The 27,589-nt window shown below is 28.1% G+C and overlaps 1 protein-coding gene across 5 annotated transcripts in view; it reads right to left on the bottom strand.

Moving 5' to 3' along the window:
* Positions 1-11,756: 11,756 nt before the first annotated feature.
* Positions 11,757-27,589, bottom strand: part of LOC107437409 (short-chain specific acyl-CoA dehydrogenase, mitochondrial-like) — a 119,288-nt gene continuing 103,455 nt past the window's right edge. For all 5 annotated transcript variants that reach the window (XM_087168988.1, XM_087168987.1, XM_087168989.1 and 2 more), the window contains 4 exons: positions 20,580-20,660; positions 17,335-17,430; positions 12,943-12,999; positions 11,757-12,106 (listed from right to left, as the gene is read on the bottom strand). In XM_087168988.1, the coding sequence (XP_087025114.1) occupies positions 11,951-12,106; positions 12,943-12,999; positions 17,335-17,430; positions 20,580-20,660 (390 nt within the window). In that variant the 3' untranslated portion in view covers positions 11,757-11,950. The remainder of the gene's footprint in view (positions 12,107-12,942; positions 13,000-17,334; positions 17,431-20,579; positions 20,661-27,589) is intronic.

Raw genomic sequence — 27,589 nt, 5'->3', positions numbered from 1 at the left:
AACTTGATTCTACTTTGACATAGTCTAAGATTAAATCCCCTCAGATACACCTGCTTTATGTCTTTCTTCAATTTTTACAGGCACGGAGGATAGAAAAAAAAATAATCACAGACAAAATGTTATAATAGGAATCAACAGATACAGTAATAGTAAATCAAGATTTTAAAGAAACAAGAAAAACGAAATAGAAAATAAAAACAAAACATAAATAAACACTTACTCACGGAATCTATTCGAGTGAGTTATATTGAAAATGTGAAGTTTTTACTGCTAATACAAAATAGAAAGTTCGGTAATCGTAATAATTTTACATTTATTGCTTATTATATACTATACTTTTAAGGCAGCATTCTTAATAAATAAAAAATTACTGAAATAATTTTATTTTAATAAACAAAGTATGAATTGATAAATGGTATCAAAGTTTCCCTCAGGAATTTCAAGTTAAACTTCAATTTATGGTTATAGAGTTCTAAAAAAGTAATTATTAATGCTGAATACATATTACTTTTTTCCAATATTTAAACATTATAATATACATTTTTGATGTTGTTTAAACAAATTAATAGCAAAGTAAATGGTGTTTTTTTATGCAAAGCAAAATCCTACTAAATCTAGATTTTTTTTTTAAAGTAACCAGAATTAGCAAAAGTAAGGATGCATTACGTCTAAATTATACGCAATAATTTTTTTAAAATACAAGAAAAAAACCTTACGTCATTAACAAATATACAATAGAAAAGGGAAAAAAACAGTAATATTTTTTTATATACAAATCTTAAACTAACAAATAAATGCCATTGAAATTATAAAGGATAATTATATTTATTACGAAATAGATATTTTTAATAAATTATAATTCACAAGGACTGCAAATTTTAGTGTCGGATATCAAACCTTACTTAAGATTGTCAATGGTAAAACGATGAAAAATCTTCATTCCTCTAATAAAATATTTTAAAAATAATCTTCTTTTTTTTTAGGTTATAACGTTCACAATTACATTAATAACTTTTAATCGTAATGACGGGTTTTCGTCGATAGAAGGCTGATTATTTAGGGTTCCGTAAAGGGTAGCCTAAATAATAATTGGGAACCGCTGCTTCAGAGCATGTCATAATAATCACTAATTCAGTTAATTTTATTTTTTTGTTTTGCACTTTTATTAAATGTGTAATAATAAGAGCTATAGTTTTTAAAACCAGAATTTTCGATAAACTGTTCCAATGCGAACGGAAAAATTACCAAATGAATGGTTTGAAAACCATATATTTTGGTTTTGTTACCAAAATTGTTTTTCTTTTCTTTTTTGCGAAAAATGTCGCAATTTTTTCTTCGTGCGTTATTTCGGCTTCTACTTCTTCCGCACTAACTATTTAGACATAAATACTGAAAATGGAATATCAAATCCAATCTTTGAAATATGAAATACACTTTGACTTCTACACTTATTTTAAAAATTAATTTTGCAGATAAATTATTTTTTATAAAACAATGCAGTTAAACTAATTATATCAAATTCAATAAATTTTCTTCTGTATATTTAAAGAAATATTTCGATGCTATGAAATTAGAAATAGTAAGCAATTAGAAATTAATGTTGCATTTTATTCACACAAAAAGCATGTATTTTTTGAAAAAAGTTTTTTTTAATATATTCCTGATTTTGGTATAATTCTCAATCCATAAATTTTCTCTTTCTTTCTCTATCTAATGTATTAGATAAGAATAAATTGTAATCAATTAGCAATGATGTATTTGTGAAAAATAAGTCATGTTGACTAAAAAAACAATACAGAAAATATAAAAGCAATTAATCGCTACAAGGATGAAAATGAGTGCATCCCCCCCAGAGCTGTTTATACCTCCCTATCCCCGTTTATAATCGAAGCAAATTTTTCAATGTCATGAAGTGTACAAATATTTTTTTATTTTTCTTCTAGGTCATACACTCTGAGGCGAGCAGGTGAGGGCCGTTATATTAATATTGTTCGCAAAAAATAATAATAATTAAAAAATAATAATAATTAAAAAAAATAATAATTAAAAAATAATAATAATTAAAAAATAATAACATTTCGTAAGCTGATATTCTTCAATTGATGCTTATATTAAAAACATTTGTTAATTTTTTTGCCTTATTTTTAATTGTTTGAAGTACATTTGTTAAATTTTTGTGCAAGAATAAGAATTATCATTATTTGTGTAAAAATTATCATTATTTTATATTGTGTCTTTTAAATATCATAGAAAATGAATGCGATACTGGTTTGAAGTATCAGCTCTGCTCTTGATACTAGGATACCTTGTACACCAGGAAAAATCACCTTGTGAGAAATTATACGGATTTAACTACTAGTAGAATTCAGGCTGATTTATCAAAATGTAATATAATTAAGCATTGAAAGAAATGTTAATATTTGAAAGAGATTAGATATTTTTTAAAAACATTTAATTAATACATAAGGATTACTTTGAAGTCTACGAAGAGGCACTGTCTTCACTTCATGTTATTTAACAGATTCACTCTTCAGCAGCTCAGCTATTTCTTCTTCTATAACCCTACAGCCCTTTTTGAACCCTGGCTTGTTTCGCAATTCTACTTCAAACAGTTCTCTGTTTTGATTTCTCCCTCCACCTACTGATCTAATATTATACAAATAATACTATTTCAACAAATTATATATTTTTTAAAAAGTATTTCTAACTTTTGCAAATTTTTTTTCTTCGAAAATGTAAGATCAAATCGAATCAGTCTCTAAATTTGCATAATAGTTAATGGTATGCTTTTTAAGAGGTCTTACCAGTTCTTCTTTTTCAGTGAGTTTTTTCTTTTCTTTTTTCTTCTTGTGGTTGGTTGGTTCTAATACCACTTTCCACACGGGTAAGCCTGCTTTGTGAAACCGAGCAAATTTAAGGCAGAGTGTGAGATTCTTGTTTTTCAGTGGCGCCATCTATGGCAAGGAATTCGACTTCGCGACATCATACGTCACACCTGTTTTGCCATTCATCCACAGATCGTAATTTTGACCTGAATCAGCGAACAATCAATCTCCAATCCAGTACCCCCAGAGGTATTGACTTGTTATGGGGGACATGGAGGACTTTTGCGACTCGACAGATTTAACGTGCATCAGTCACCATTTACTACACGGGGAGTTTTCGGCCGGCGGGGTTCGAACCCACGAAGTCTCGGGCGCCCTACCGACCAGGCTATCCCGGCCTCAATTCTTGTGATTCTTCTATGTTAGTTCCGTGAGTCATTTGTGATAATCAGTTTTCAAATTTGACAAGACTGTGCAACAAAGAAGACTATTTCTGTTAATCCATTTTCACTGGCGCACATTATTTTATAACACACCGATAAGTTAATGGTTAAAAGCTTCATTTTGAGATAGCCAATGTCCAATTGAAATACAAAAGATGTAAAAAGAAATGTAGTAAATTTTTGATTGAGTTGAGTAGATAGCTTCTATTTATTGCAGCGGTAACATGATTTTTTTTTCTTTTTACAAAGGAAAACTTGAAGCTTATAATATTTATTTTTGTTCCATTTTGCTACTTTATTTTGTGAAAAATTTAAAACAAAGGAGAAAGAAAGAGAAAAACATTTCTCCCTTTTATTATTATTTTTTTCTTTATGTGTTTTTGTCAATTTTGGTCACAAAACATATTTCACGAAGCATATCATTACCTCACATTAAACTCATAGACCCGAACTTATTCCGAGTACAAATTCACTTTGAGAATAATGACTAAGTATTTATATATGATATTTCTTAAAAGTTATTCTCTCAACATCTCTCGATTTATCAGGAGATTTTCATTGCAGATTAAGAATAGTAGCAGTAAATTTAATAGTTAAATATTAAACGTAAATTTTGCAGTTAAACATTAAACGTAAATTTTATAGTTAAACATTAAACTTGATGTCACCTTCAGCTGCTAGAAACATTAAACTTAAATGTTTGAACAATCACATCTAAATCAGTTGTCCCATAAGTCTCAATTTCAGAGCCGTAACGAAAAATAAGTGGAGAAAAATTAATAATTGCGAAAATATCCTTTGTCTAACCTTTCTTTCTTTTGTTTTTTAAAAAAAAGCTGTATTTTGTATTTATTTTTAATCCTCGTTTTATTCGTAATTCAAATCTTATATTTTTCACTTGTATTTTTGCAATTCATATTAAAATCTAATTTGTGATTAGTTGAAAAAAACAAAAATGTTAGTTTCAATTTAATACAGTTTAATTCATTTTAAAACTAAATGGTGGAAAACGTACAATAAACATATAATGAAAACATATAATTTGTATTTGGATATAAAATATACATTTAGTGCATTCATTGGATTCTAGAAGTAGTTCTAAAGAATTAAAGTTTAGCTTTCTCAATAACATTTTGTAATCACGAAATCAATTCTTGTATATTATCTAAAGTTAGAAGTAATTTCTAGTCGCATTCTAATGAATATTCAAGTGCATTTTCAATCTGAATTCATGTTTCCAAATTGAACAGACAGTTAAATTCATCAAAATTTTAAAACAAACACTCATTACTTCGTGTTTCAGTTTTGTATTTCAGTATTAAAAGCAGTTTTTCATTCTTATGTTTTTTATTTCTCAAAATTTTTCCTGGTACTTATTTTTCCTTATGATAGCTGAGATTTTTCTTTATGATAGATGAGTGATAGACTACTGAAAAAGGCTTGAAATTATCTTTCATTTGTGAATTCCGAAGCTAATGACTTATTTTTTGGACCCATATATATTTCCTAAAAATTAAATATTTATTGATTTCCTTTAAATTAAATATTTATTGATTTGCTTTAAATTAAATATTTATGGATTTCCTTTAAAATAAATATTTATTGATTTGCTTTAAATTAAATATTTATTGATTCCCTTTAAAATAAATATTTATTGATTTCCTTTAAATTAAATATTTATTGATTTCCTTTAAATTAAATACTTATTGATTTCCTTTAAATTAAATATTTATTGATTTCCTTTGAATTAAATATTTATTGATTTCCTTTAAATTAAATATTTATTGATTTCCTTTAAATTATATATTTATTGATTTCCTTTAAATTATATTAGTTAAATTAATATTAGTTTAAATTAAATAAATGTTCAACTCCAAATTATTCAGAGAGCGAACCACCAACTTATGATATAATGAAATTTTCATCTAATCTTAGATTCATGTATTTGTAAAAAATATTGAAATTGTCTTAAACTTATAAAGCGAAAGAACTCGGTTATGCACGATCACGCATTACAACATATGTCTTAGAACAAGTAAATTCTTTAATGAATATTGAAGGGTAACTAACCGTGATACATTAAATTTAGTTTTTATCTTTGCAACTTAGCTTTCTAAGTTGGCTTTGGAATTTATGAGCTAAAGGATAGTTTATTTGTGAAATATTTTACTCAATAATTTATAATTAATAAATAATTAATTGATAACTAATTTATAATTTTATATTATTTGGGGTAAAAAGATGTGTAATTTTAATTACAAATACATTTTTTAGTTATAAAAGTGTATCAGCTTGTAATTATTTAAAATGAAAGCAATTTTACAAATAAAATATGTTTAACCATGCGTCAATGATATGAACCTACCAGTCTGAAAGATATTCGTTAACTTTATTTTTTGTAATGTATTTATGCTTTTAGAATAATTACAGCTGAGCTCCATCGAAACTATCAATTTTAAAATAATTCAAATCATCAATTCAAAGTTTGTATGAAAGATCACCTTAAAGGTAAAATTAGAATGTATTGCGAAGAACAATAAAAACATTACGTTCCTCTTTGGAATTTTCTTTAGCACTATTATTTTAGTCCCCCTTTTTTTATCTACATGATGATTTATATTTCCATTATTAATATTATTTATTTTCCTTTAATCATAACTAGAAAATCAAAACCTCGATTATCTCTCAGTTTCAATAGCTTTATGTGTTCTTTTATTAATATTTTAGTAAAAATATGCGCCCCAAAACGTTTAAAGATTATAAATTAATTTTGTAAGAAGTATCAATTTAAATAAGTGTAGTACGATTAATACAGGTAATATTTTTGTCCTCACGATTATGATTTGTCTAACTAAATCATTTTCATAATCAGAGTTAAGCAAATTTTTCTACAACTCCGATTCTACAGACTTGACTATTCTGAATTAACCAACAGAACTAATCGAAAGGTTGGAAAAATAGGTTGTTTTTAAGTTTATTTATTTAATTTAATTTTAGTTAATCCAGATTACAAATTCTGTCAAAGATCCAACTTTTATTTGATTTTTGTATTTACAAGATTTCACGAAAAGCTTTTTATTTTCTAAAATTTTGCAATTGATGAAGTTTGGAAGTTTGATTTTGGACAAAAATTAAGTATTATTATACAGAAGATTATATTTGTGAGGTGAATTAATAAGTTTAAGCAAATCACTCATAGTTAATTTTATTTAAAACTTTCATCAAGTTATATTTTACAGATTAGTCAGTCAGGGAAGTCAATTTTCCACGCGTTTGAGGAAAATTTCTTTCTGTGGTTGCTAAGTTTATGTTCTAATGTATAATTACTTGTTTTGTGAATTTGATTTAAAGTTATTTTCCACACCACTACATGTAAATGATTAAAAAGTTCAGATGAAATTTCTCTTTGTACCTCTCATTGTGATAATATTAAATATTATGATACGGTTGTTGTTGTTCATTTACGTCGCACTGGAGCTGCACAATGGGCTATTTTATTTTATTTTATGACCGACGTTGAACAGTCGACGCAATTTTTGGGTTTACGACTACTAATGTTCAACGCAGTAGCCTTGTAATTTTGAACCAATCCAGAAGACAAAGAAACTCCTGGATCGGTATCCCCAGAGGTATTGATTTGCTATGGGAACATGGCGACGGGCTGGGAAACATCCCTGAGGATCCCTGAGGATGATCCGAAGACATGCCATCACAATTTTGATCCTCTGCAGAGGGGATGGCACCCCCGCTTCGGTAGCCCGACGACCTGCACGCGAAGTCGAGCACTTTACAGTAGACCAGTTTAACGAGTACCAATAACGCACACCCTCGGTCCCTAGGCAGACTGATCCAAGTGGTTATTATGATACGGAAGATTATATTTGTGAGGTAAATTAATAAGCTTAAGTAAATCATTTTCATAGTTAATTTTATTTGAAACTCTTAGACAGGGAAGTTGGTAAGGAAGGGGTAAAGGGTTTCAAGCATCCCCCATTGTGAATGGCAATATTTCCTCAAACAATTTTTTTAAAAATAGTTTTACATTTTTTTTCTTTTATGGATTTTATAAGGTAAAAAACAACACTTAAAAATAATTTTACGACATCGATATGAGGCTCTTGATTGTTCCAAAATGTAAAACATTTGTTCTCTCACAAGAAAGTAATATACTCTAGACCAGGGGTGGCCAAGCTCTTTGATAACGAGCAATTTTTCAAAATTTGAAATTTTTCGCTAGCCGCAATTAAATAGGGGAGAGTGGGGTCAATTGTAACAGGGTACGATTGTAACAGAACAAAAATTTCGAGTGTCGGGTTCTAGATTTGGTTCCTAGGTGGCGCACAATGTGTATTTAATAAATCCACATGCACACCCCTGCTGGCAACCATTTTTATGTACTTTTGAAAAAGTTACATCACAAAAGATATTTTCACGCTACGTAAGTACTTTTTTTGGTATTAGAATATTATATTGTAACTAAGTAATTTTGTTGAAACAAATAAAAATTATTAACCGAATATGTAAGTGGACACCTTAATCAACATTTCAATATAAAAAAAAAATTAGTTTTGTTAATTAACTAGCATTGTTTTTAACAAATGAAGCTGAAATGATGTCTTGGGGACGATTGTAACAATAAGTAAAGGGACGATTGTAACAGCTGAAAATAAAATTCATAATTTCAATTGCAATTGTTTAACCCCCTAGGTTCCATTTCTTATGTTTACAAACCATTACTTAATTCTTTAAGAGCCACCAATAGTTTCCTACATTATTTATATTATGTTGCATGTTCATTATTTTATTTGTCACCTTTCACAGCATAAATTAAAATTTTTAACCCCTTAAAGTTAAAAGTTTAACCCTTTAGGTCTCTGCTCATTATTATTTTTACTCCTAAACTATCACTACTATTTTGATCAATAAAAAAATCTATCAAAACTGTGATAATATGCATAATCAACTGTGTTTTAGATAGTGGGGACAATTGTAACAAGTGCACGACTGTCAAAAATTGTTAATAACTAATATAATCACATTTAAAATAAGGTATTTATTTTTCTTTCTAGTAGAGGATAGTCTACTTTACTCGTCTGTCAATTAATACTAATAATATATTGGATTTTTTGTTAGTTGAAAATAGTTAGGTAAAAAATTTTACAATTGACCCCACTCTCCCCTACCTATATAAAAGGTATAAATTTTTTTTAATATTTTTTTTACATGTATTTATTGAAAACATATAAGTAAAGGTACAAAATATGTGTATTGAATTTAATGTATTAAAAATTAAACACATTTATTTTACTTCTCTCGATAATTCTTTAAAATTTTGTGAATAATTGGTGACAGCTCTCCTCAATAATTCTTTGAGATGCTGATTATTTAATACTGCTCGGTGTTTGAATTTGACGAATTTTAAGGTGGAGTAAAATAATTCACCTAAGTACGTTGTTCTGAATATTGAAATAATTCGATAAACAGTCTGTTTTTTAAATTTAGGATACTTCGATTCTGGTATAAATTTCCAAAATTCAGCAATCGACGTCGACTTGTATTTTAATTGTAGAGCTCGATCTTCTTGCATCTCTATTAATTCTAATTCTCCAGATGCTTTTTGTGTCATAATTACAATATTGAAAATGGAAAAATCACATTGAATTGAACAACGTTCTTTCATATTTGTTCTCAGTAATTTAAAAGAATTTTGAAATGCATAAGGAACGATAATAATTTTTTAAAATATAATAGCACAAAAATGCAAAAGGAACTCGGGTACATTTATTGAGAGCCACAAATAATCCTTCAAAGAGCCGCATGTGACTCGCGAGCCGCAGGTTGGCCACTCCTGCTCTAGACGATACCCATATATCTCCCTGTCATTTGCTTACTAAGTTAGCCGATTCCTCTTAATGTTAGGAAATGTTTTACAGCTTCAAATTACCCTTCTTTACCTATATCTATAGGCTATTATTTTTAAGGCACAACGTGGCAGATCTATAGGATGAAGAAAAGATAACTTGCTTATTTGAATATGCTTATAAAATCTTCACAGGGAAATTTTCCTAGAATTTTTGGGCCCCTTTTCAAGATTGCAATAAGATGTAACCACAGGATAGAGAGTGTTCTAAGAGTAGTTCCAACTTATAGGGTAAGTTTAAAAAGAGGGTGACTCTCAAATCAAACACTTTCTCAACATTTTAATCCGGAAACTTTTACTATGATCTTCAATTTTGTTTTAACTCTCTGGTTGTCTTCGTAACTTTTAGTACTTATATTTTAATTTAATGGACAGTTCATACAGTATTTTATTCAATTTTTATTGATTATTTTTTCCCTGTATTTCACACTTTGCTGTGAAGATGATTATTTATTTTATTTTTAAGCGGTGTTCAGGTCCATTGTCTAGTGTAATTTATTTCTTGAATATGATTTACAGTTATTTTTCACACTACTACATGTAAATGATTAAATAGTTCATATGAAACTTTGCTTTGTACCTTTCCTTGTGATATTAAAATCTTTGCAAAGTACCTAAAATTCTACAATATTTAGTTTTTAATTTCATATCACTCAATAAAATATTTTTCAAAAAGCGTAGTCCAATGAAGCCTTATTAAATTAGAAATATATGTAATTTTGCATTAACCTGATGCATTGTATTGATAAGCTTTAGTGTTTTCTGAAAAAAATTTTCAATCTCGTAGACATAACTTCTTAAAAAAAAATACTGATTTGATTTAATTTTCAACAACATCTATATCGCTGAACAGGACTGTAGCAAGTAGAATCTTTTCTTTTTATGCCATCTTTTATATATACATTTTTAATTTATTACATTCGGAGTTTATTATTGAAATCCGTGCAATGTGAATTATATTAGTAATATGCGAACAACATTTTTATTACATAAATGTTTTTAATAATGTTAAGTGTAATGAAAGTCGATATGCCGTATACATCTCAACAATTGTACGGAAGTTTCTTTTAAGATATAATCATGATTGATTAAGCAAATTTTGTTAAAAATAGCATAAATATTAAAGAACAAATATATTGGTAAAAGTTCTAATACATTAGTATATAAATACACTGTCATTTGTTGAATCAAAGTAGTTATCTGTTACTTTCAATGTTTAATTTATTTTAAATCTATGAATTGCTTTCTCAGATCAATTTATTAACTTCCCCCCTATTTTATTATTATTTGTTCAAAAATGTCAATTTTTCTGCGAAAAATTTCCTGTGTATTGATTCATCATCAACTATTTTATTATTATTTTTAGTGACACTATAAAAATTTGTACTTTTTGACTCGTATAATCATAAAATTAGTTTCTGAAATTGCATACTATTGAAGTAATTAAATTAAAATCTTCATCTTAAATGAAGATTAATAATGTTAAAGTAAAGCACCTCTAATTATAATAGCATAAAATCGTTTTTATAATATTTTAACTTATCCAAACTTTCAAACTAATGAAATAGTTCCCTTAAAATCTGCGTGATAGTTAATAAAATAGATTATTTGCGTAAATAATCGATTTCGTTATTTAGTATTAAACTAGATTTTATAAAATTTCATTGAAAACTTTTAGCAATAGTAAAATCTCAAAGCCAATTAAAAATAAACAAAATTTTAAGATCAAAATAAAATATTTTAAGTGCATAAATTCTTTTCTTTGACACATTAACTCAGATCTGTCAAATTTTGATATTTTTGTAACAAGATCGATTTCGTTTGAAAGAGTTTCTTTTATGTATTTTGAATTCAAGACCCATATACCTTTTTTTTAATTACAAGTCAATTCAAATTTACGATCAAAGCATTAGTAATGCTCGCAACACATGAATAATAGCAATGTAATAAAACTTTCAATATACTTTTATCTGAAATAAAAATGAATTCTGATATTTTTATTCCTTATAGGGTAATAAACACCGTTACTTTGTACACGTTATTCAACAACCAAGTTTTTGTACCTGTTATTAAAGAACGAGGAATCGGAATAATTATTGTATCATATCTTTGTGTTGATATTTTAGTGTAATTTATAATTTTCACAAATTATGTCTAAATTATCCCATAATAGGTACCTCTTAAAAAAACCTGACAGACCCCTGAATCTGTATTATCTTCTTTACTGTATTTAAATAAGACGGATTGTTTGATTGGGCAAAGCTGATGTTCTTATTATGAATTTCATTTTACGAACAACTAGTAAGATTGACTTAGAATAATCAATTTTTGAAACCGAATTTTATTTATTATTAACTTATGTTCATTTAATTTTAATTTTGGTGATAATAGTACAGTTGAAGAACCTCGTGTGCTTGGTTTGGCCATGGTTCCTGGACATCATATAGTCACCATAGAAGTAGAAGTTGGTAGTGATGCAACTACAAATTCTGAAGGGTTATGATTATAAATATTTTAAAATATATCGTAAATATTTTGTTTATCCTAATAAATATAAAATGGAAACTATTGTGCAAAAAACATCTTTTATTGTTATAAAAATAGCGTTTAATCAAAGCTTGATCAGAGCTTTAGTCAAGTCTATAAAAGTGAAGTATATTTAAAACAATAGGGTATATCTATTTCATTTAAAACAATAAAAATTCATGTGCATTTAGAACAATGTAAATTTCAATTAATACGTTTCTATGATTTGGAAAGTATTAGTTGAGCCCATATTCTTTAGTAAGATTCCCTGCAATAACAATCCTTTGAATTTCACTTGTACCTTCATAAATTTCTGTTATTCTTGCATCTCTGTAATGCCTTTCAGCAGGCATGTCAGTTACATAGCCCATAGCACCTAATATTTGAATAGCCTAAAATATACAATACATGCTGTGAAAACAACTCCAGTTAATTTATTTGGAAAAAAAATATGCATAAATAATTGAATTATTTTGCAGATTAACAAGAAGAAATTGATAAAAGTATTTGCATCTGTACGACTAAGGTGTTATGTTGCAATGTAGCAGAACTATGTACTCTTACATAAACTAAATAACAGCTTAATGTATTGAAATGAGATAGGCTGAAATTTGATAACACTAAACTACACTAGTAATCTATTTCAAATTTGTTAAATTTTAAGAGCAATTTATGCTCCTCTGCTTTAGAATACAATAGGACGGTGTAAAGTGTGCAATATATTTTGATGAAATTCTTTAAAAGTTTTAAACAATACTTTATACATTTAATAAGAAAGGCATAAATTACATCGTACTAAATTTACTCCATTAAAGTTTAATTTGCAAATTATGAACACTGTATTTTACGTTTAGTTCGACTGCATTAATACAGCGTATAAAGCCAAACTGCATTATGTGCGAAAAAAATCGAGACGTTTTTTTGTTGTTGATGTTTTTATTATTTTTATTGCATGCGCGCATTGATAAAAAAAAAAGGATCCTAGAATAAGGTCATTTCTGAAAAACATAAATTGCTCTGTATCGCAACTCTTCATAGCTATTCAAAAGCTTAAAAAAAAGCAATTAGCATTTTTGTATTTTGCACAAAATAATGCATTATTCCGAAACAAATTTACTCCAACTTTTCTGCATAAAACTAGGTACTTAAAATGTCAATATGTAATTATACAATTTGTGTTATAAATTTATATATATATGTATGTATGTGTGCGTCCTGAACATATTACCTGATGTGCCACAAATGTCGCCGTCTCAGAAGCTGTAAGTTTAGCCATGGCAGATTCCTGAAAAAAAATATTTCTTAAGCAATTAAAATAAATAAATTAGCACTACTGGAACGAAAGAAAGTAGTAAATGTTGTTATCTCAAAGATAGTATGACAGATAAGCAGCTTTGTATGAATGTTACATTTAATACTGGTAAATATGATACATATACTGAACACTACTGAATCAAAAATCAGTATTTAGAAAAGTTACAAATGTGTCAAAAGCAGAAAGTTTTTTAATGGAAGTTCCCATAAATATAATATTTCACTTATAAATTTTTCTATTTATAAAACAAAATAAATGCTGAACATTTCCTGCTGCATCAAAATAACTCGAGAACTCATTGGGCCAATGTTCACCAATCTTAGCTTACCAAGTTTTTAAAGGGTAATTATTTTACTAATATTGGACTGATACAGAAATGCCGGATGCACCCGATAATTTATAGCCACTATTCAGCCGAAGTTTACCTTATATAAAATTGTCAACAATATTCCTACAATATTTTATTTCCCTTATTTACCTAATATCAGCCCTATACTAATAATTGTTAAGTTCACCCGATATTTTAAAGCTGTCATTCAGCCTATATCTTTTCGATGTACAAATGTCAGACTCAACCAATGTTTTACAGCCGTTACTAAGCCAATATAAACCAACCCAACTAACAATTGTCCGATTGACCCAATATTTTATAGCCGTTACTCAACCAATATTGGCCATATATGGAATTGTACAATTCACCTGATATTTTAAAGACGTTATTCATCCATTGTAGATCCTACTTAAAATTGGCCGATTAACCAGATATTTTATAGCCCTTAGATAAAACCTAAAAGGTAAAAAAAAATAAACGCTTTTCGCTAAAATCCATACTTAGTTGTTATCAAATCTCATGGACGAATAGCCATCAATATAACTCTAGAGCTACTTTTTCAATAAAATCAAAACATGCAGTGCTCTTGGTAATTCAATTTTCTACTCCAGAACTTGTCATTTTGACCAAGGTAAATGTTTTATTTCATAAACCCGTTGAACAGCTGACCCAAATCGGAGTTTATGACTACCAATGTTCAACTATGTCGACTTCTCCTCTCCTGAATCTCGTGTTGGGAGAAATTTGCCTTAGTGGAAGACTTTCTGACGGAACTAACCCACATTTGTGTTGTATGAAGAGGAAAATCTTCCATGGTTAGCCTGATGTCAGAAGTCTCTAAACTGCCTACCACTGAGGATATCTTATGCCAGCTTGCACTCGGTACGACCTGGGAGTGGAACTCGTATCCACCAGCCATTGCTGAGATTCAAAGCCGGTTCATCTAATTGGAAGGAGAGCGCTCTATCCCCTGAGCCACCATGGCTTTAGGTGAAAATGTTTGAAGTTATTATTTCCAGTAATACCGTAAGGACTGAGTGTTTAATTGGATTGCACATCACATTTTCTGAAACCTACTCTGAAATATTGCAAATAGTTCAAATGCAGCTTTATCAATTTTATTTTTAACTCTTTCAACATCAAACATAAATTTTGACTAGAAACTTGCCATTTTGACGAAGGTGATAATCATTTCCAGTAATGCTGTAAAGAGAGTGCTTAATCAGATTGCGTAGTTGTATCTTCTAAGCCCACTCTAAAATGTAGCCGATAGTTCAAGTGCAGTTTTTGCAATCTATTTTTTAAAATCCTGCAATATCAAGAACGAGAATAAATTTTTAAGGTCGCTTAGTTTTCTACTCCAAATCGCACCGCATTACCCCACAAAAGCCGAATAATAAGTAAAAGCAATTTTTCCTTTTTAAAATATGTGTGTTTAATTGTTATATTAATTAATTTTCAAAATATTTGGATCAGCAGAGAGTTTTAGGACAAAGAATTTACACGGTATTTTTCTTATTTCATAAGAAAAAATCCTGAACAAAAACTTTCTTTCAATCGTTTACAATTTTACCAATTACCAATATTTTATATGAACTATCACAAGCTTAATAGACGAATAAAAAATATATATTTATTTTCAAACGGTGAATTTTTGAACTGTTGCGAAATAAAAAAAAAAGTTTTATGAGCAAAAAAGAAAAATCTGTTATAGGTAGATTTGCTTGCATTGTAAATCACTTATTAGGAACTTGATATAGGAATGGATATTTTTTAAGTACTTCAAGTCTTGCCAGGTTCAATAGCTGTAAATACAAAACTGGTCCTTAATTACAAGTCCATAATGGTTTTATACATTTCTAGCCAATGGTCTTAGAATGGCTTTCGATATCGGACCGAGATTGAGATGCTATTGCAGATCAATCTAGTTGCCGGATCATGCTGTTGCCACTCAATCTAGATCAGACACAACAGGATCCATAAGCCTAGGCCCACATAGGCGTGATTTGAACAGGCATGCCTCAAACAACAATTTACGAGCTAATATTGGAGTATCTATATTTTGTAATATTGGTCCTACAATGGCTTTCAATAATGGACCAATATTATTTTCTATGTAGAGCCCTTATAGACTTAAAATGTTTGGTAAACATTGGATTGCCTAGATTTTTCAATATTGGTCCTAGAATGGCTTTCAATAACGGCCCCGTATCATTTTCTATGCAGGCACTTAATAAACTTATCATGTTGAGTAAACATAGGGATGTCTAGATTTTTGAATATTGCTCCTAGATGGAAATACATCTTGTTCTAATATTGAAAGTCATTCTAGGACCAATATTGAAAGACATCCTAAAACAGGTTCCACGGAACATGTTCTTATGGGAGCCATATAAGCCAATTTCGAGCCTAACTGGAGTCAGTGTAAAATTGTTGCTAGGCTTATTAATTCTAAGGAAAATACATAGAAAGTAAACTTTTGAGAGACTATAATTCACACGGGTCATCAGTTTTCCATTTGTTATGTAACAGATAACTATAAAGTAGAACATATTATTGAATCAAGTATATTCAACCAAAATCTTTCAAAATTGTATAATAAACAGCATTTTTGAGCATGAAATCTCATCCAAAATAAATTATTTCTATATATATTCCATAATTATTTCCATTTTCATGCAAAATAAATTATTATATATAAGAACAAGGAAGAAGACAGCTAAATTTCTAACAGCAAAATCTCTCTTTCTGAAACTAAAATGGCATGTTAGGCAAACATAAACTAAAAATTAATAATTAACATTTAACACAGCTTTTTCTGTCATATATTATAACTTCAATATATCAACTTCTAAATTCATAATGTTAATAAAAATATATTATAAAAAAGGCATTGAAAAACTGATTAAATTAGTCACATAATTCCTATCTCGTTAATTCTTATGTATTCTTCATTTCACATTTTCTTAAGGAAGCTAATTTTACTTTGTTTTAAATAGTACACAACTTACAAATTTCAAAATCTATTATAATGTAAATCATTAACTATTTCAAGGTTTATGTTTAAAAGTTTTTGAGACAAAATTTGCAATATTCGTTAAATTTAAACAGAACGTCAAGTATAAATCTATCTAAACAATCATGTACTAAAATATTTTCTTATTTTACATGGGATCTCAATAAGTCGTGGTATCCATGATCCAAATTGGAATGTATATTAAATTTTGTTCTCATATTTTTTAAATTAACATTTTTACACCTTTATTGAATACCATAAAACCTCTGCCCAATGCAGAAAGATGCACGAAAAAAAGTAAATTAAAATTTTTCTAATTCCTTGTATATTAAATTTTGTTCACATATTTTTTAATTTAACATTTTTACACCTTTATTGAATAAATGCCATAAAAAACCTGTGCTCAATACAAAAAGAAAAATGAATTAAAATCTAATCATTATTTGTGCAAATCATCAATATGAATTACAGAATATATATTAGGTTGGTGATAAAGTTTCTACCAGATTGACAACTTATACAAAAATTATCCTTACACTAAACTACAGAATTGCGATGTTTATAAGTAATGATTGATCATACACTGTTGATATTTTTTGATAGAAGTTTATGCACCTATAGCAGTATATGACTATACCAATTACTATCGAGATTTAAAATTGCGTAGTCTCAATTGAAAGAAAACCCTTATGTCATTCTCCTTTGTTTTGAACATTAAAGTAAAAATAATTTTTTGATGAATTTTGTTTTTAAATTAAATTTGATTCTTAAATTTTAAAACCAAAAAAATATTAATCACATTAAAATCTGTATTTGAAATTAAACTTCTACTTTAAGCACAGTACATATTTGGTTGAAAATTATAGGTTTCACATCGATTTAGAATTCCATTTCCTCATAAGAAAATCGTAGGTTTTGGTGTAAGTAATAAATTAATAAAAATTATTTGAATTCATACCTTTGTGAAATTTTGTCCAGCATCTTTCAACATGGCAGCTTTCCATGTTAGCAAACGAGCAGCTTCTAATCTTGTTTCCATATCAGCCAGTTTCATCTTAGAAGAATTGAGAACATCAAATATTTAAATAATAATAAAAATGTCAGTACAGTGCGCACAAAAAAAGGATCACCCTGAATAACTTTATCTTTGATCTAATGATCGGATCTTCACATACTATGACTCATTCTTAATAGTTCGAGGGGCTGACCTCTAATATGCTACTTAATCAGTGCAGACTATATTTTAAGTTTTGAAATCGAATACAAAAACGTACTTTTTCAGAATAAACATAACCCTTTTTTTTTCCGATGGATTCGGATTTCTCACCTCCAAAATATAGAGGCTAGCCACAATCTTGGAAATATTGTCCCTATAGTTTGGTCAGAAGAGTAATCAAAAGTTAGAACCCCATAATGTTAATTTTATTTTTTGTGTATTATGCCATATCTCGAGCAATTTTTAAGAAAGTAGAAAAATTATTGGACATAATTATAAAATTTGTTAATTCAAAGATAATTCCATGCAAAAAAGAAATTTTTGTAAATATTATTTTTTGATTAAAAAAAATCAAAAAGAAAATTTTGAGCAGAGAAGCATACAACTTTTACATAATTTTTAAATATGTAATTTTATATGGCGAAATGCAAAATTTGAGCGCAATCGGTTAAAAAGTTTCTGAAAATTCGAATTTTAAATTTATGACTTTTTCAAAATTCAATTTCTCAGGTACTATTCAACTAATTTCGCTCTAATTTTGTATTTTGCCACGTAAAATTGCGTACTTTAAAATGATATAAAAAATTATTTTTCCCAAATCTCACAGACGATTAACTGGTGAATTAGGATATTTCTTGCAGCCACATACCCTCATGACAGTTAATGAATAATTTGTCCCTGTCATTTTGCATGCGCCTGATTGTTTTTTGTTTAACCCTCAAGTTTAATAAAAAATCTGTATTTTTTTCCCGTTTTTTATCCAGAACAAGAACCAAATTTTGTTTGCATTCAGCTCTGGTGCTCATGTGATGCACGTGTGATCTCAGACTATCTTCCTATTCAGTATTCAAAAATGTTTTGCGATAACCAAATTCATTGATATTCGATTCGCTGGATAATGGAAAATTATATCTTCCTTTTGGCAGAATTAATTTATTTCTCTTTTTTATATTTGTGTATTAAATGTTTCTTTATTTATTGACTAAAACTAAAAAGAAAGCAATAGCTCATTTTTGTCAAGGGATTCATGAAGGTTAAGAATCCTCTATTTCGTCATCAACGATCTAATCGAGACAATAAAGTCAACATTGCGCACAAACCGCCTATACTTCCCAGAAAAGCTGGTATATGGGTGATTCATTTTAAACATGCCAATTTGGACCAAAACATTTCTTCAAATTTAAAGTCTTCAAAATAATCTAAAAGTTTTTTTTGTATACTTTAGTTACATGTAATAATATCTTACAGACAGCAGTGTAGTTTATTGACATTTGCTCGAGAAAAAAAAATATAATAGAAATTCACCAAATCTTGAATGCCATGAAAATGACATATTAGCTTAGAAGTTTAAAAAACAGTCATTTTAAGTTAATAGTAAGTAACTCAAATTAAGCCTTTATGTTAGATGGACCATAAATTGCTTAAATTAATTTTTTTTATCCACTGTAGAAAGAATCAATTTTTTTGTGGCTGATATGTACAGAATAAAATTGTGTATAATAATCAATCATTGAATAAATAAATAACTTTGATTACATCCAACCATATTACAATCATACATAAACTTGGTATTAGGTTAATATTTGCTTTTCCTCCTTACAGTATTAGCAGTTAAAGAGAAATTTTGATAACTCTTCAATGTCCTGGAATTCATAAGCCAGGAAAATGACAGCCAGGATAATGACAAATTCGCCATTTTATAGCATATAACTTTACTTTAATATTTTGGCCTAAGACGTTTACATTCTGCAGAAAACAACAGGATTTTCTAAAATAACTCAGATAAATCTATGTAGTTTATGTTATTAATGATTTCAAGAAGCCAGGAAAATGATAACACAAAAACCTAACTCATCGTGAGAATTTTTTTGAAATAGATTTTGAACCAGGAAATTGATTCTTTATTCAAACAACAAGGCATGTTCATATAGGAGGGTATCTAATCAATCTATACACATAAGATATTGATTGCTGGCTCTATCTATTTTGGTAATAAACCACTAAATAAAAGTAGCCAGGAAAATGACAGATTTTCTTGGGACGAATTAATTATTGACGGAAATAATTATTTTAGGCGAAGTTTTTGTAAATAATACCCTCCGCGTATATTCTAGAAATGCTTACACCGGTTGAGATAAAAAAATTAGATATTGAAAAATTTTTGGGAAGCTCTGGAGCTAGTTATTATTGGAAACATTGTTTGGGACGTGCCAGGAAAATGACACTTTAAAGTTCAATTAAATTTTTTAACTATTCAAAACAGTCAATGCTAGTGCAAAATCATTTAAAAATGCTAACAGCAATGCAATTTATTAATCTTTTTTCAAGAAAAGTTCTTTTAGTATTATAGTATTAGATCTTGGAGCAGGGAGGGGACAGAGAATTGCCATATTTCGTGAGAATCACCCATATATCAAGCAGCCACTGGATATCGAACCCAAGTTCTTCACAACAGTTTAGTGTTTATGTCACAGACTAAGTGCGGATCATTAACTGAAAAATTTTATATAAAACCTTTAAATCTGTGGTGGAATATAGCATATAGTGAAATATTAACAACAAAATAATTTTCATTGAAGCAAATGAATAACATACCTATTTATGATTAGGAATAAATCTATTTTAAATGTTTTACTGTGATTCTGAATTAAGTGACGCTAAGCGTCACACTATTTATGATTAGGAGTTTCATTCGGCAAAATGCTAACCCCCCATAAAATATAAGTTTGCGGCACCTGACAATTTCATTAGCACATTTAAAGTCATCCCCTTTAACCATTAAGTTTCAGTATTAGAACGTGAAGATCCGATCAATAGATCTAAAGTTATTCAGGGTGGTCCGTTTTATTTTGGCGCACTGTTCAATAATCTAATAATTACTTTTCGCATTAAATAATAATTGTTATGTAAACAGTAACATTTAAATAATATTTTTTATGTAAACTGTAGCACTAAAAATATAATTTAATTTAAACAATAAATATTACCTGTATTGCTTGTTTTCCAAGTATAGGATTTCCAAAAGCTAATCTTTGTGAAGCATAGTGAATAGCACAATCAAGGGCAGCCTAAAATAAATGAATAATATGAAATAACGACTATTTAAGTAAATCAGCAGTCAGAATGTGAAAAAAAGGCATTTTAAATACGTAAACAAAATGAATCAACGAAAGTCTAATTGTTTTTATTTGTCAATATTGCAGTGGCAGAATCACGAAGACATTGTTGCAGAACATAACAGAGTTCTTGGCGAAAGAATTCTTCATTTGCGAAGCCAAACATTTCGTGTTTTCTTACCTGCAGAATTTGTTGTAAGTTTTTTTTTCCAGCAAAGTTTTTTGAACAATGCTTTTTTTTCTTCTTTTCTGCAGAATTATTTTCTAACTATGCATTTCTTGCATTTTGGAGGGGAAAGAAATGCTCATGATTTTTTCTCCTTTGAAAAAAGAAATAAATTGGTATGACTGTGAGTAGGGGTTCTGTTACGAACTCAGATTTGCACCAAAAGAATTAATAAATCATAGTGGTATGTTTGTCCTTCCTTCTTTTTATTTAGTTGAAATAAAATTTATTCAATATTTTTAACATACCATTACCATACAAAAGTTTTAAACCAAGCAGTCTTCAATAAATCGCTTGCTGCTTAAGTCGATTCATATGCAGTGATTCAAATATATGCAGCAGAGTTGGCCAAAAATGTAATCGATTACATTTTTTGATTACAGTAATCAATTACTTGTAATCATGATTACAATTTTCAAAAATTTTGATTACAGCTGTAATCATGATTACAATATTGATTACAGTAATCAATTACTTGTAATCGTGATTACAAAGTTTGATTACAGCTGTAATCATGATTACATAGTCGATTACAGTAATCAATTACTTGTAATCATGATTACAATTTTCAAAAAATTTTGATTACAGCTGTAATCATGATTACAATTTTGATTACAGTAATCAATTACTTGTAATCATGATTCCAAGTAATTGCGATTACAAGTAATCACAACAAAAGCGATTACAAGTAATTATGATTACAAGTAATCAAAATATATGATTACATGTAATTTGATTACATGTAATTTGATTACATGTAATTTGATTACATGTAATTATGATTACATGTAATCTAATTACACGATTACAAGACTATTGTATTCTTATAAACGATTATATTTTACAGTAGATAGTAGAATGTATTTTATAATGATACATTTTGCACGTATTAACATGTACTACATTTTGTACGTATTTGTATACGTACAAATGAATGTAACTGAAATGTATGTACATATGATTTTATCTAGTGCATATGTTCAGACGTTTTAGTATCACACATGTACATACACTTATATTGTAGGTATTAAATATATGTACGTATGTATATAGATAATAATTACGTATGTATGTGCAAACAATGTAGGCATGTACATTTATACACAATGAATATATGCATTTTATGCAAATATTTGTGTATGTAAAATGTATATCTATGTTCATGTACGCATGTATATACAAGTACTTGTGTTTGTACGAACATACATACATTGTCTGTACAATGTATGTCCCATGCATGTATGTGCAATTTATTTATGAACAGTACAATATATGTATGCATGTACAATATAGGTATATCTGTATGATGTACAATATATGTATGTATACATGTACATGATATGCATGTCCAGTGTATTTATGTACATGTACATAATATGTTCATGCTCAATGTAAGTATCCAAATATGCATAATACATTTGTGAACTATTGTACGTACATTGGGCGTATTTATATTTCACATATATTCATACATGCATTCGACATGCATAACGTACGTACATACACACATTTGAGATGCATATATTGTACAGATGTATATACATATAGCGTACAGATGTATATACATATAGCGTACAGATGTATATACATATAGCGTACAGATGTATATTCATATAATGTACATATGATGAAATGAACATATAATGTTCATATAATGTACATATGTGTGTACATATACAGTACGTATGTGCATAAATATATTGGGCATAATTCTTTCGTACAAATTTTACAGGTGTACATGCATGCTATCCCTATCTATGCATATGGTGCAATGTATATATGTACAATGAATGTATCCACACATGAACAATACACGTATGTTCCATGTATGCATATCCATATGTACTATATATGCACGTACAATACATGAATGTATGTACATACATTGTACATGCGTACATACATTACACGTATACATATGTACATTACATTTATGTCTAAATATGTGTACAATGCAATAAATAAAATGCATGTAAGTTAACTTTTAATGACTCAAGCAAGTTAAATGACAAAATCAAACGATATTTAAATTTAGTTTTCAGCTTTAATTGTTCTATATCATTTTGAAATTCTCTGAATAAAAAATTATTTTCAGGTATTTTCATGAAATGTTTGACAATACAGATTTATTTTTTTTATAACATAATGCATGATTCATAGAAATTTTTTAAATGGTAAGAAAAACGGTAAATTTTATGTGTGGAATTAATATTTAGAAATTCCAAATAAAATTATCGTTTGCTTTCTAAAAAATATGAGGTCGAGTTTCATATACCTTAGAATAATTTTAAAACAAATTTTAATAACTTTACTCATATAAATTTTTTTAATGTATGCACAATGTAAGTGTATATTGTGATTACATATATTTAAATGTACGCACGTATTTGTACATTACTTGTAATTATGTACATGTATACGTTGTATGCACATGCATACATTGTGCATATAACTATTTTTTTGTACATCCATGCATTACATGCGCATAAGTATTAACAAAGTATGTAGTTATACAAGTACATACGTAAGTTGTACATAAGTACATACTTTGCGTGCGCATATATCGATGTACATATAAATATGCATGTATACATGTACGCATTTTATTTACGCAACTATGTGCATATATTGTACCTTTAAATAACATTTTTACATATTGTACGCAAATACGTACAATTTTATATACAAACGTACATTGTATTTACTTGCTATTATCGTATATTTATATAATATATGCACTTAAGTACATAAAAGCATGCAAACGCATAAACATTATTTTCATATACGTTCATACATACATTGTCTATGTATACAAAGATACAAAACATTGCCTTTTTGTACAAACTAACATACATGCGTACATGTATCATAAATGCATAATTATATGTACTAAGCATATGCGCATTGCATTAAGTATATTACAATATAATTATGAATATTGTACGTACAAACAACGTTTGTGCATACATTGTATGTATAGAAATCGCAAATTGTACGTTCATGCGTGCGTACATTCTATGTACATAAAAATGTGTAAACACATGAATACTTACATAAAAAATTTGACTATAGTATACAATCGTAATAACTTGTAATCGTATAGTTTGATTACAAGTAATCATAATTACATGTAATCAAATTACATGTAATCATGATTACATGTAATCATATATTTTGATTACTTGTAATCATAATTACTTGTAATCGTTTTTGTTGTGATTACTTGTAATCGCAATTACTTGTAATCATGATTACAAGTAATTGATTACTGTAATCAAAATTGTAATCATGATTACAGCTGTAATCAAAATTTTTTGAAAGTTGTAATCACGATTACAAGTAATTGATTACTTGTAATCGTGATTACAAGTAATTGATTACTGTAATCAAAATTGTAATCATGATTACAGCTGTAATCAAAATTTTTTGAAAGTTGTAATCACGATTACAAGTAATTGATTACTTGTAATCGTGATTACAAGTAATTGATTACATAGCTGTAATTATCTGTAATCAATTACAGTTGTAATCGATTACTGTAATCAACGGCCAACTCTGATATGCAGTGACTTGATCATTTTTTGCAATTATTGCTACAAATTTTTTTTTTGTTTTTTAAATCCCTATGTCTTTTATGTTACTTTTGATATTTTCATGATTTTTAAGAAAAAAGAATACGGATATTACGACACATGTATTTGAGTAATTTACTTTTAATACGGAGATTCCACCACCGACTCTTTGGCAGTTATTGCTATTGATTTCAACTTAGTTTTTCTCCTTTAATATTATTTTGACATGTGAAATTCGTATCACACATTTAAATATCTAATCATTTTTTTGACACTCTCAATTCACGCAGATAGCATCGTGAATCCATGTGATGTTTCAAATGTTTTCGACAGTTATTACATAGTTTTTAAAGATCCCAATATATTTTACACATATTTTATATGTATTCGCAATATAAATTATATAATGCAAGAAGTTCGAATCACGCATTAGAGTATTTATTTCTTGACGCAATGTTCCAATCAATTTTTAAGCAGTTAATGTTTTTGATTTCCCTATGTTCTTAATATAATAAATTTTTTATATGACATTATTTATTACACACGTTTGAGTAACCCCTTTTTGAAGAGTCTGATTCTTTTTTTGGTAGTTACTGCCACGGATTCCACGGATTTTTAAACGTGATTATTATTCACAAAATGTGAAAAAAGTAATAATTAGTGTGTTTCTTTCCTCCTCAAAACAGGAGAATATCGCCCATAATATTAGATTATGTATTCCTTTAAGCGTAATTTAAAAAAAAAATTCTTACATTTACAATTGAAAAGAATCAGATTCAGTCTTATTCTATAGAGGAGAGAATTGTAACAGGGTACGATTGTGACAGAGCAAAAATTTCGAGTGCCGGGTTCTTGATTTGGTTCCTAGGTGGCACACAAGGTGTATTTAATAAATCTACATGTACATCCCTGCTGGAAACCATTTTTATGTACTTTTGAAAGAGTTACATCACAAAAGATATTTTCACGCTTTTTTCGGTATTAGAATATTACATTGTAACAGAGTAATTTCGTTTAAACAAATAAAAATTATTAACCGAATATGTAAGTGGACACCTTAATTAACATTTAAAAAAAAAGATTAGTTTTGTTAATTAACTACTATAGTTTTTAACAAATGAAGCTGAAATGGCGTCTTGGGGGCGATTGTAACAATAAGTAAAGGGACGATTGTAACATCTGAAAATAAATAATCTTTTGTTTTCAAACCATTACTTAACTCTTTAAGAACCAGCAACAGTTTCCTATATCATTTATATTATGTTGCATGTGCATTATTTTATTTGTCACCTTTCACAGCATAAATTAAAATTGTTAACCCCTTAAAGTTAAAAGTTTAACCCTTTAGGTCTCTGCTCATTATTATTTTTACTCCTAAAATATCACTACAATTTTGATCAATAAAGAAATATATCACAACTATGATGATATGTATAATTAACTATACTAAAAGAAAACACAAATATTTTAAATTCTAAATAGAAAGAACTTCTTTGAAAAAAATGCGCTAAAAAGCAGCAGAAATTTCAGAAAAAAGTAGCAATAAAGAAACAGAAAATGAAGGAAATAAAAATGAAAATATGACCACCGAAGCCGACGTTTTCAGGGGGTAACGGCCCCGGTAGCCATTAAAAAAAAAACATTTCTAATTGAGGGAGAAGCAAATGCTGAAATTAACTCCCTCCGAACCCCTCAGCACTACAATTTTGATCAATAAAAAAATATATCACAACTATGATAATATGTATAATTAACTACGTTTTAGTTGAATTTATGAACTGTTACAATTGACCCCGTAAGTGAGGACAATTGTAACAAGTGCACGACTGTCAAAAATCGTTGATAACTAATATAATAACATTTAAAATAAGATATTTATTTTTTTTTCTAGTTGAGGATAGTCTACTTGTCAATTAATACTAATATTATATTGGATCTTTTGTTAGTTAAAAATATTTAAGTAAAAAATGTCACAATTGACCCCACACTCCCCTACATAAAGGGTTTTTTTGTAAACACGAAGCACTTATGTTACTTTAAATAAGTAATATATATATTTGTTGCGATTCAGAAAGGTATTAGTGTAAAAAAAAATTTTGCAGAAAGTTTCAAAAATCTCTGCTACAGGGGTCAATATTGGCAATATGAAATATATATTGGGTTATTGATCACATTTCTACCAGATTGACAATAAAAGTCTAGTTTAGTACAGTTTCTCTATTGAATGACGAAGAAGATATACAACCGAGCAATTGGATTTAACCCTAATCTCCATTTTGTGTATACAATCAAAAGGTTAAAATTTTTTTCCTTATTATGACATACCTATTAAGAAAGAAAATCCTACCAATTTCAGATAATCAGTATGTTTGGTCAGTTTATTTTTCACTCTTTGATTGTAATATAGTATTTTAACATTGTTAAGAGATTCATTAACTTGTAGTGTTTCCCCCCCCCCATTTTGCATTGATATTCTAACTACTTAAAAGGTTACAATTTCTCCTAGGTGGCTTTTTTATTATACTGCTAATGTTATACTACTGAAAAAAATTTCTACAAATAATACATGTAGCTTACTTTTGTGTTTAAGGAGAATTTTTTAAATTATACATTCTTGTATTTCAAGTCTAAATGAGCAATAAAAAGTTATTTTATAAGCTTTGCTCCATTAGAATACACGTTAATTAGTTTTGCCTTATTTGGTTTAGGATATAAATTCCTTAAGTGGGTGATACATCATGAATCATTGCATTTGGATTGGGGAATATAAGAACCCCTGTAACAGAAAAAATATTTATAGATACTTTAAAAAAATTAAGAAGGAAAAATTGTGAAAAATGATATGTGACAATAAAATAATTAGATAAATTAAAATAATTACATTGGGTTTTAGATCAATTAGCCAATTTTACAGAGAATGATTATTTAAATTTTTAACTCGGATTTATAATGTATCGCAAGTAGTTAAAAACTAATACATTGAGATATAGATCAGTTGATTCATTTTTGAGAGAAAAGCTATTTAAATTGTTAAGTATGATTTATAATATATGTCAGTAAAATAAGTATATTAAAATCAATAC

The sequence above is a fragment of the Parasteatoda tepidariorum genome, chromosome 8 (assembly GCF_982258835.1).
Source record: "Parasteatoda tepidariorum strain Cologne lab strain chromosome 8, Ptep-v5.0, whole genome shotgun sequence".
Taxonomy (NCBI): domain Eukaryota; kingdom Metazoa; phylum Arthropoda; class Arachnida; order Araneae; family Theridiidae; genus Parasteatoda; species Parasteatoda tepidariorum.
This window is presented reverse-complemented; position numbering and strand designations above follow the sequence as displayed.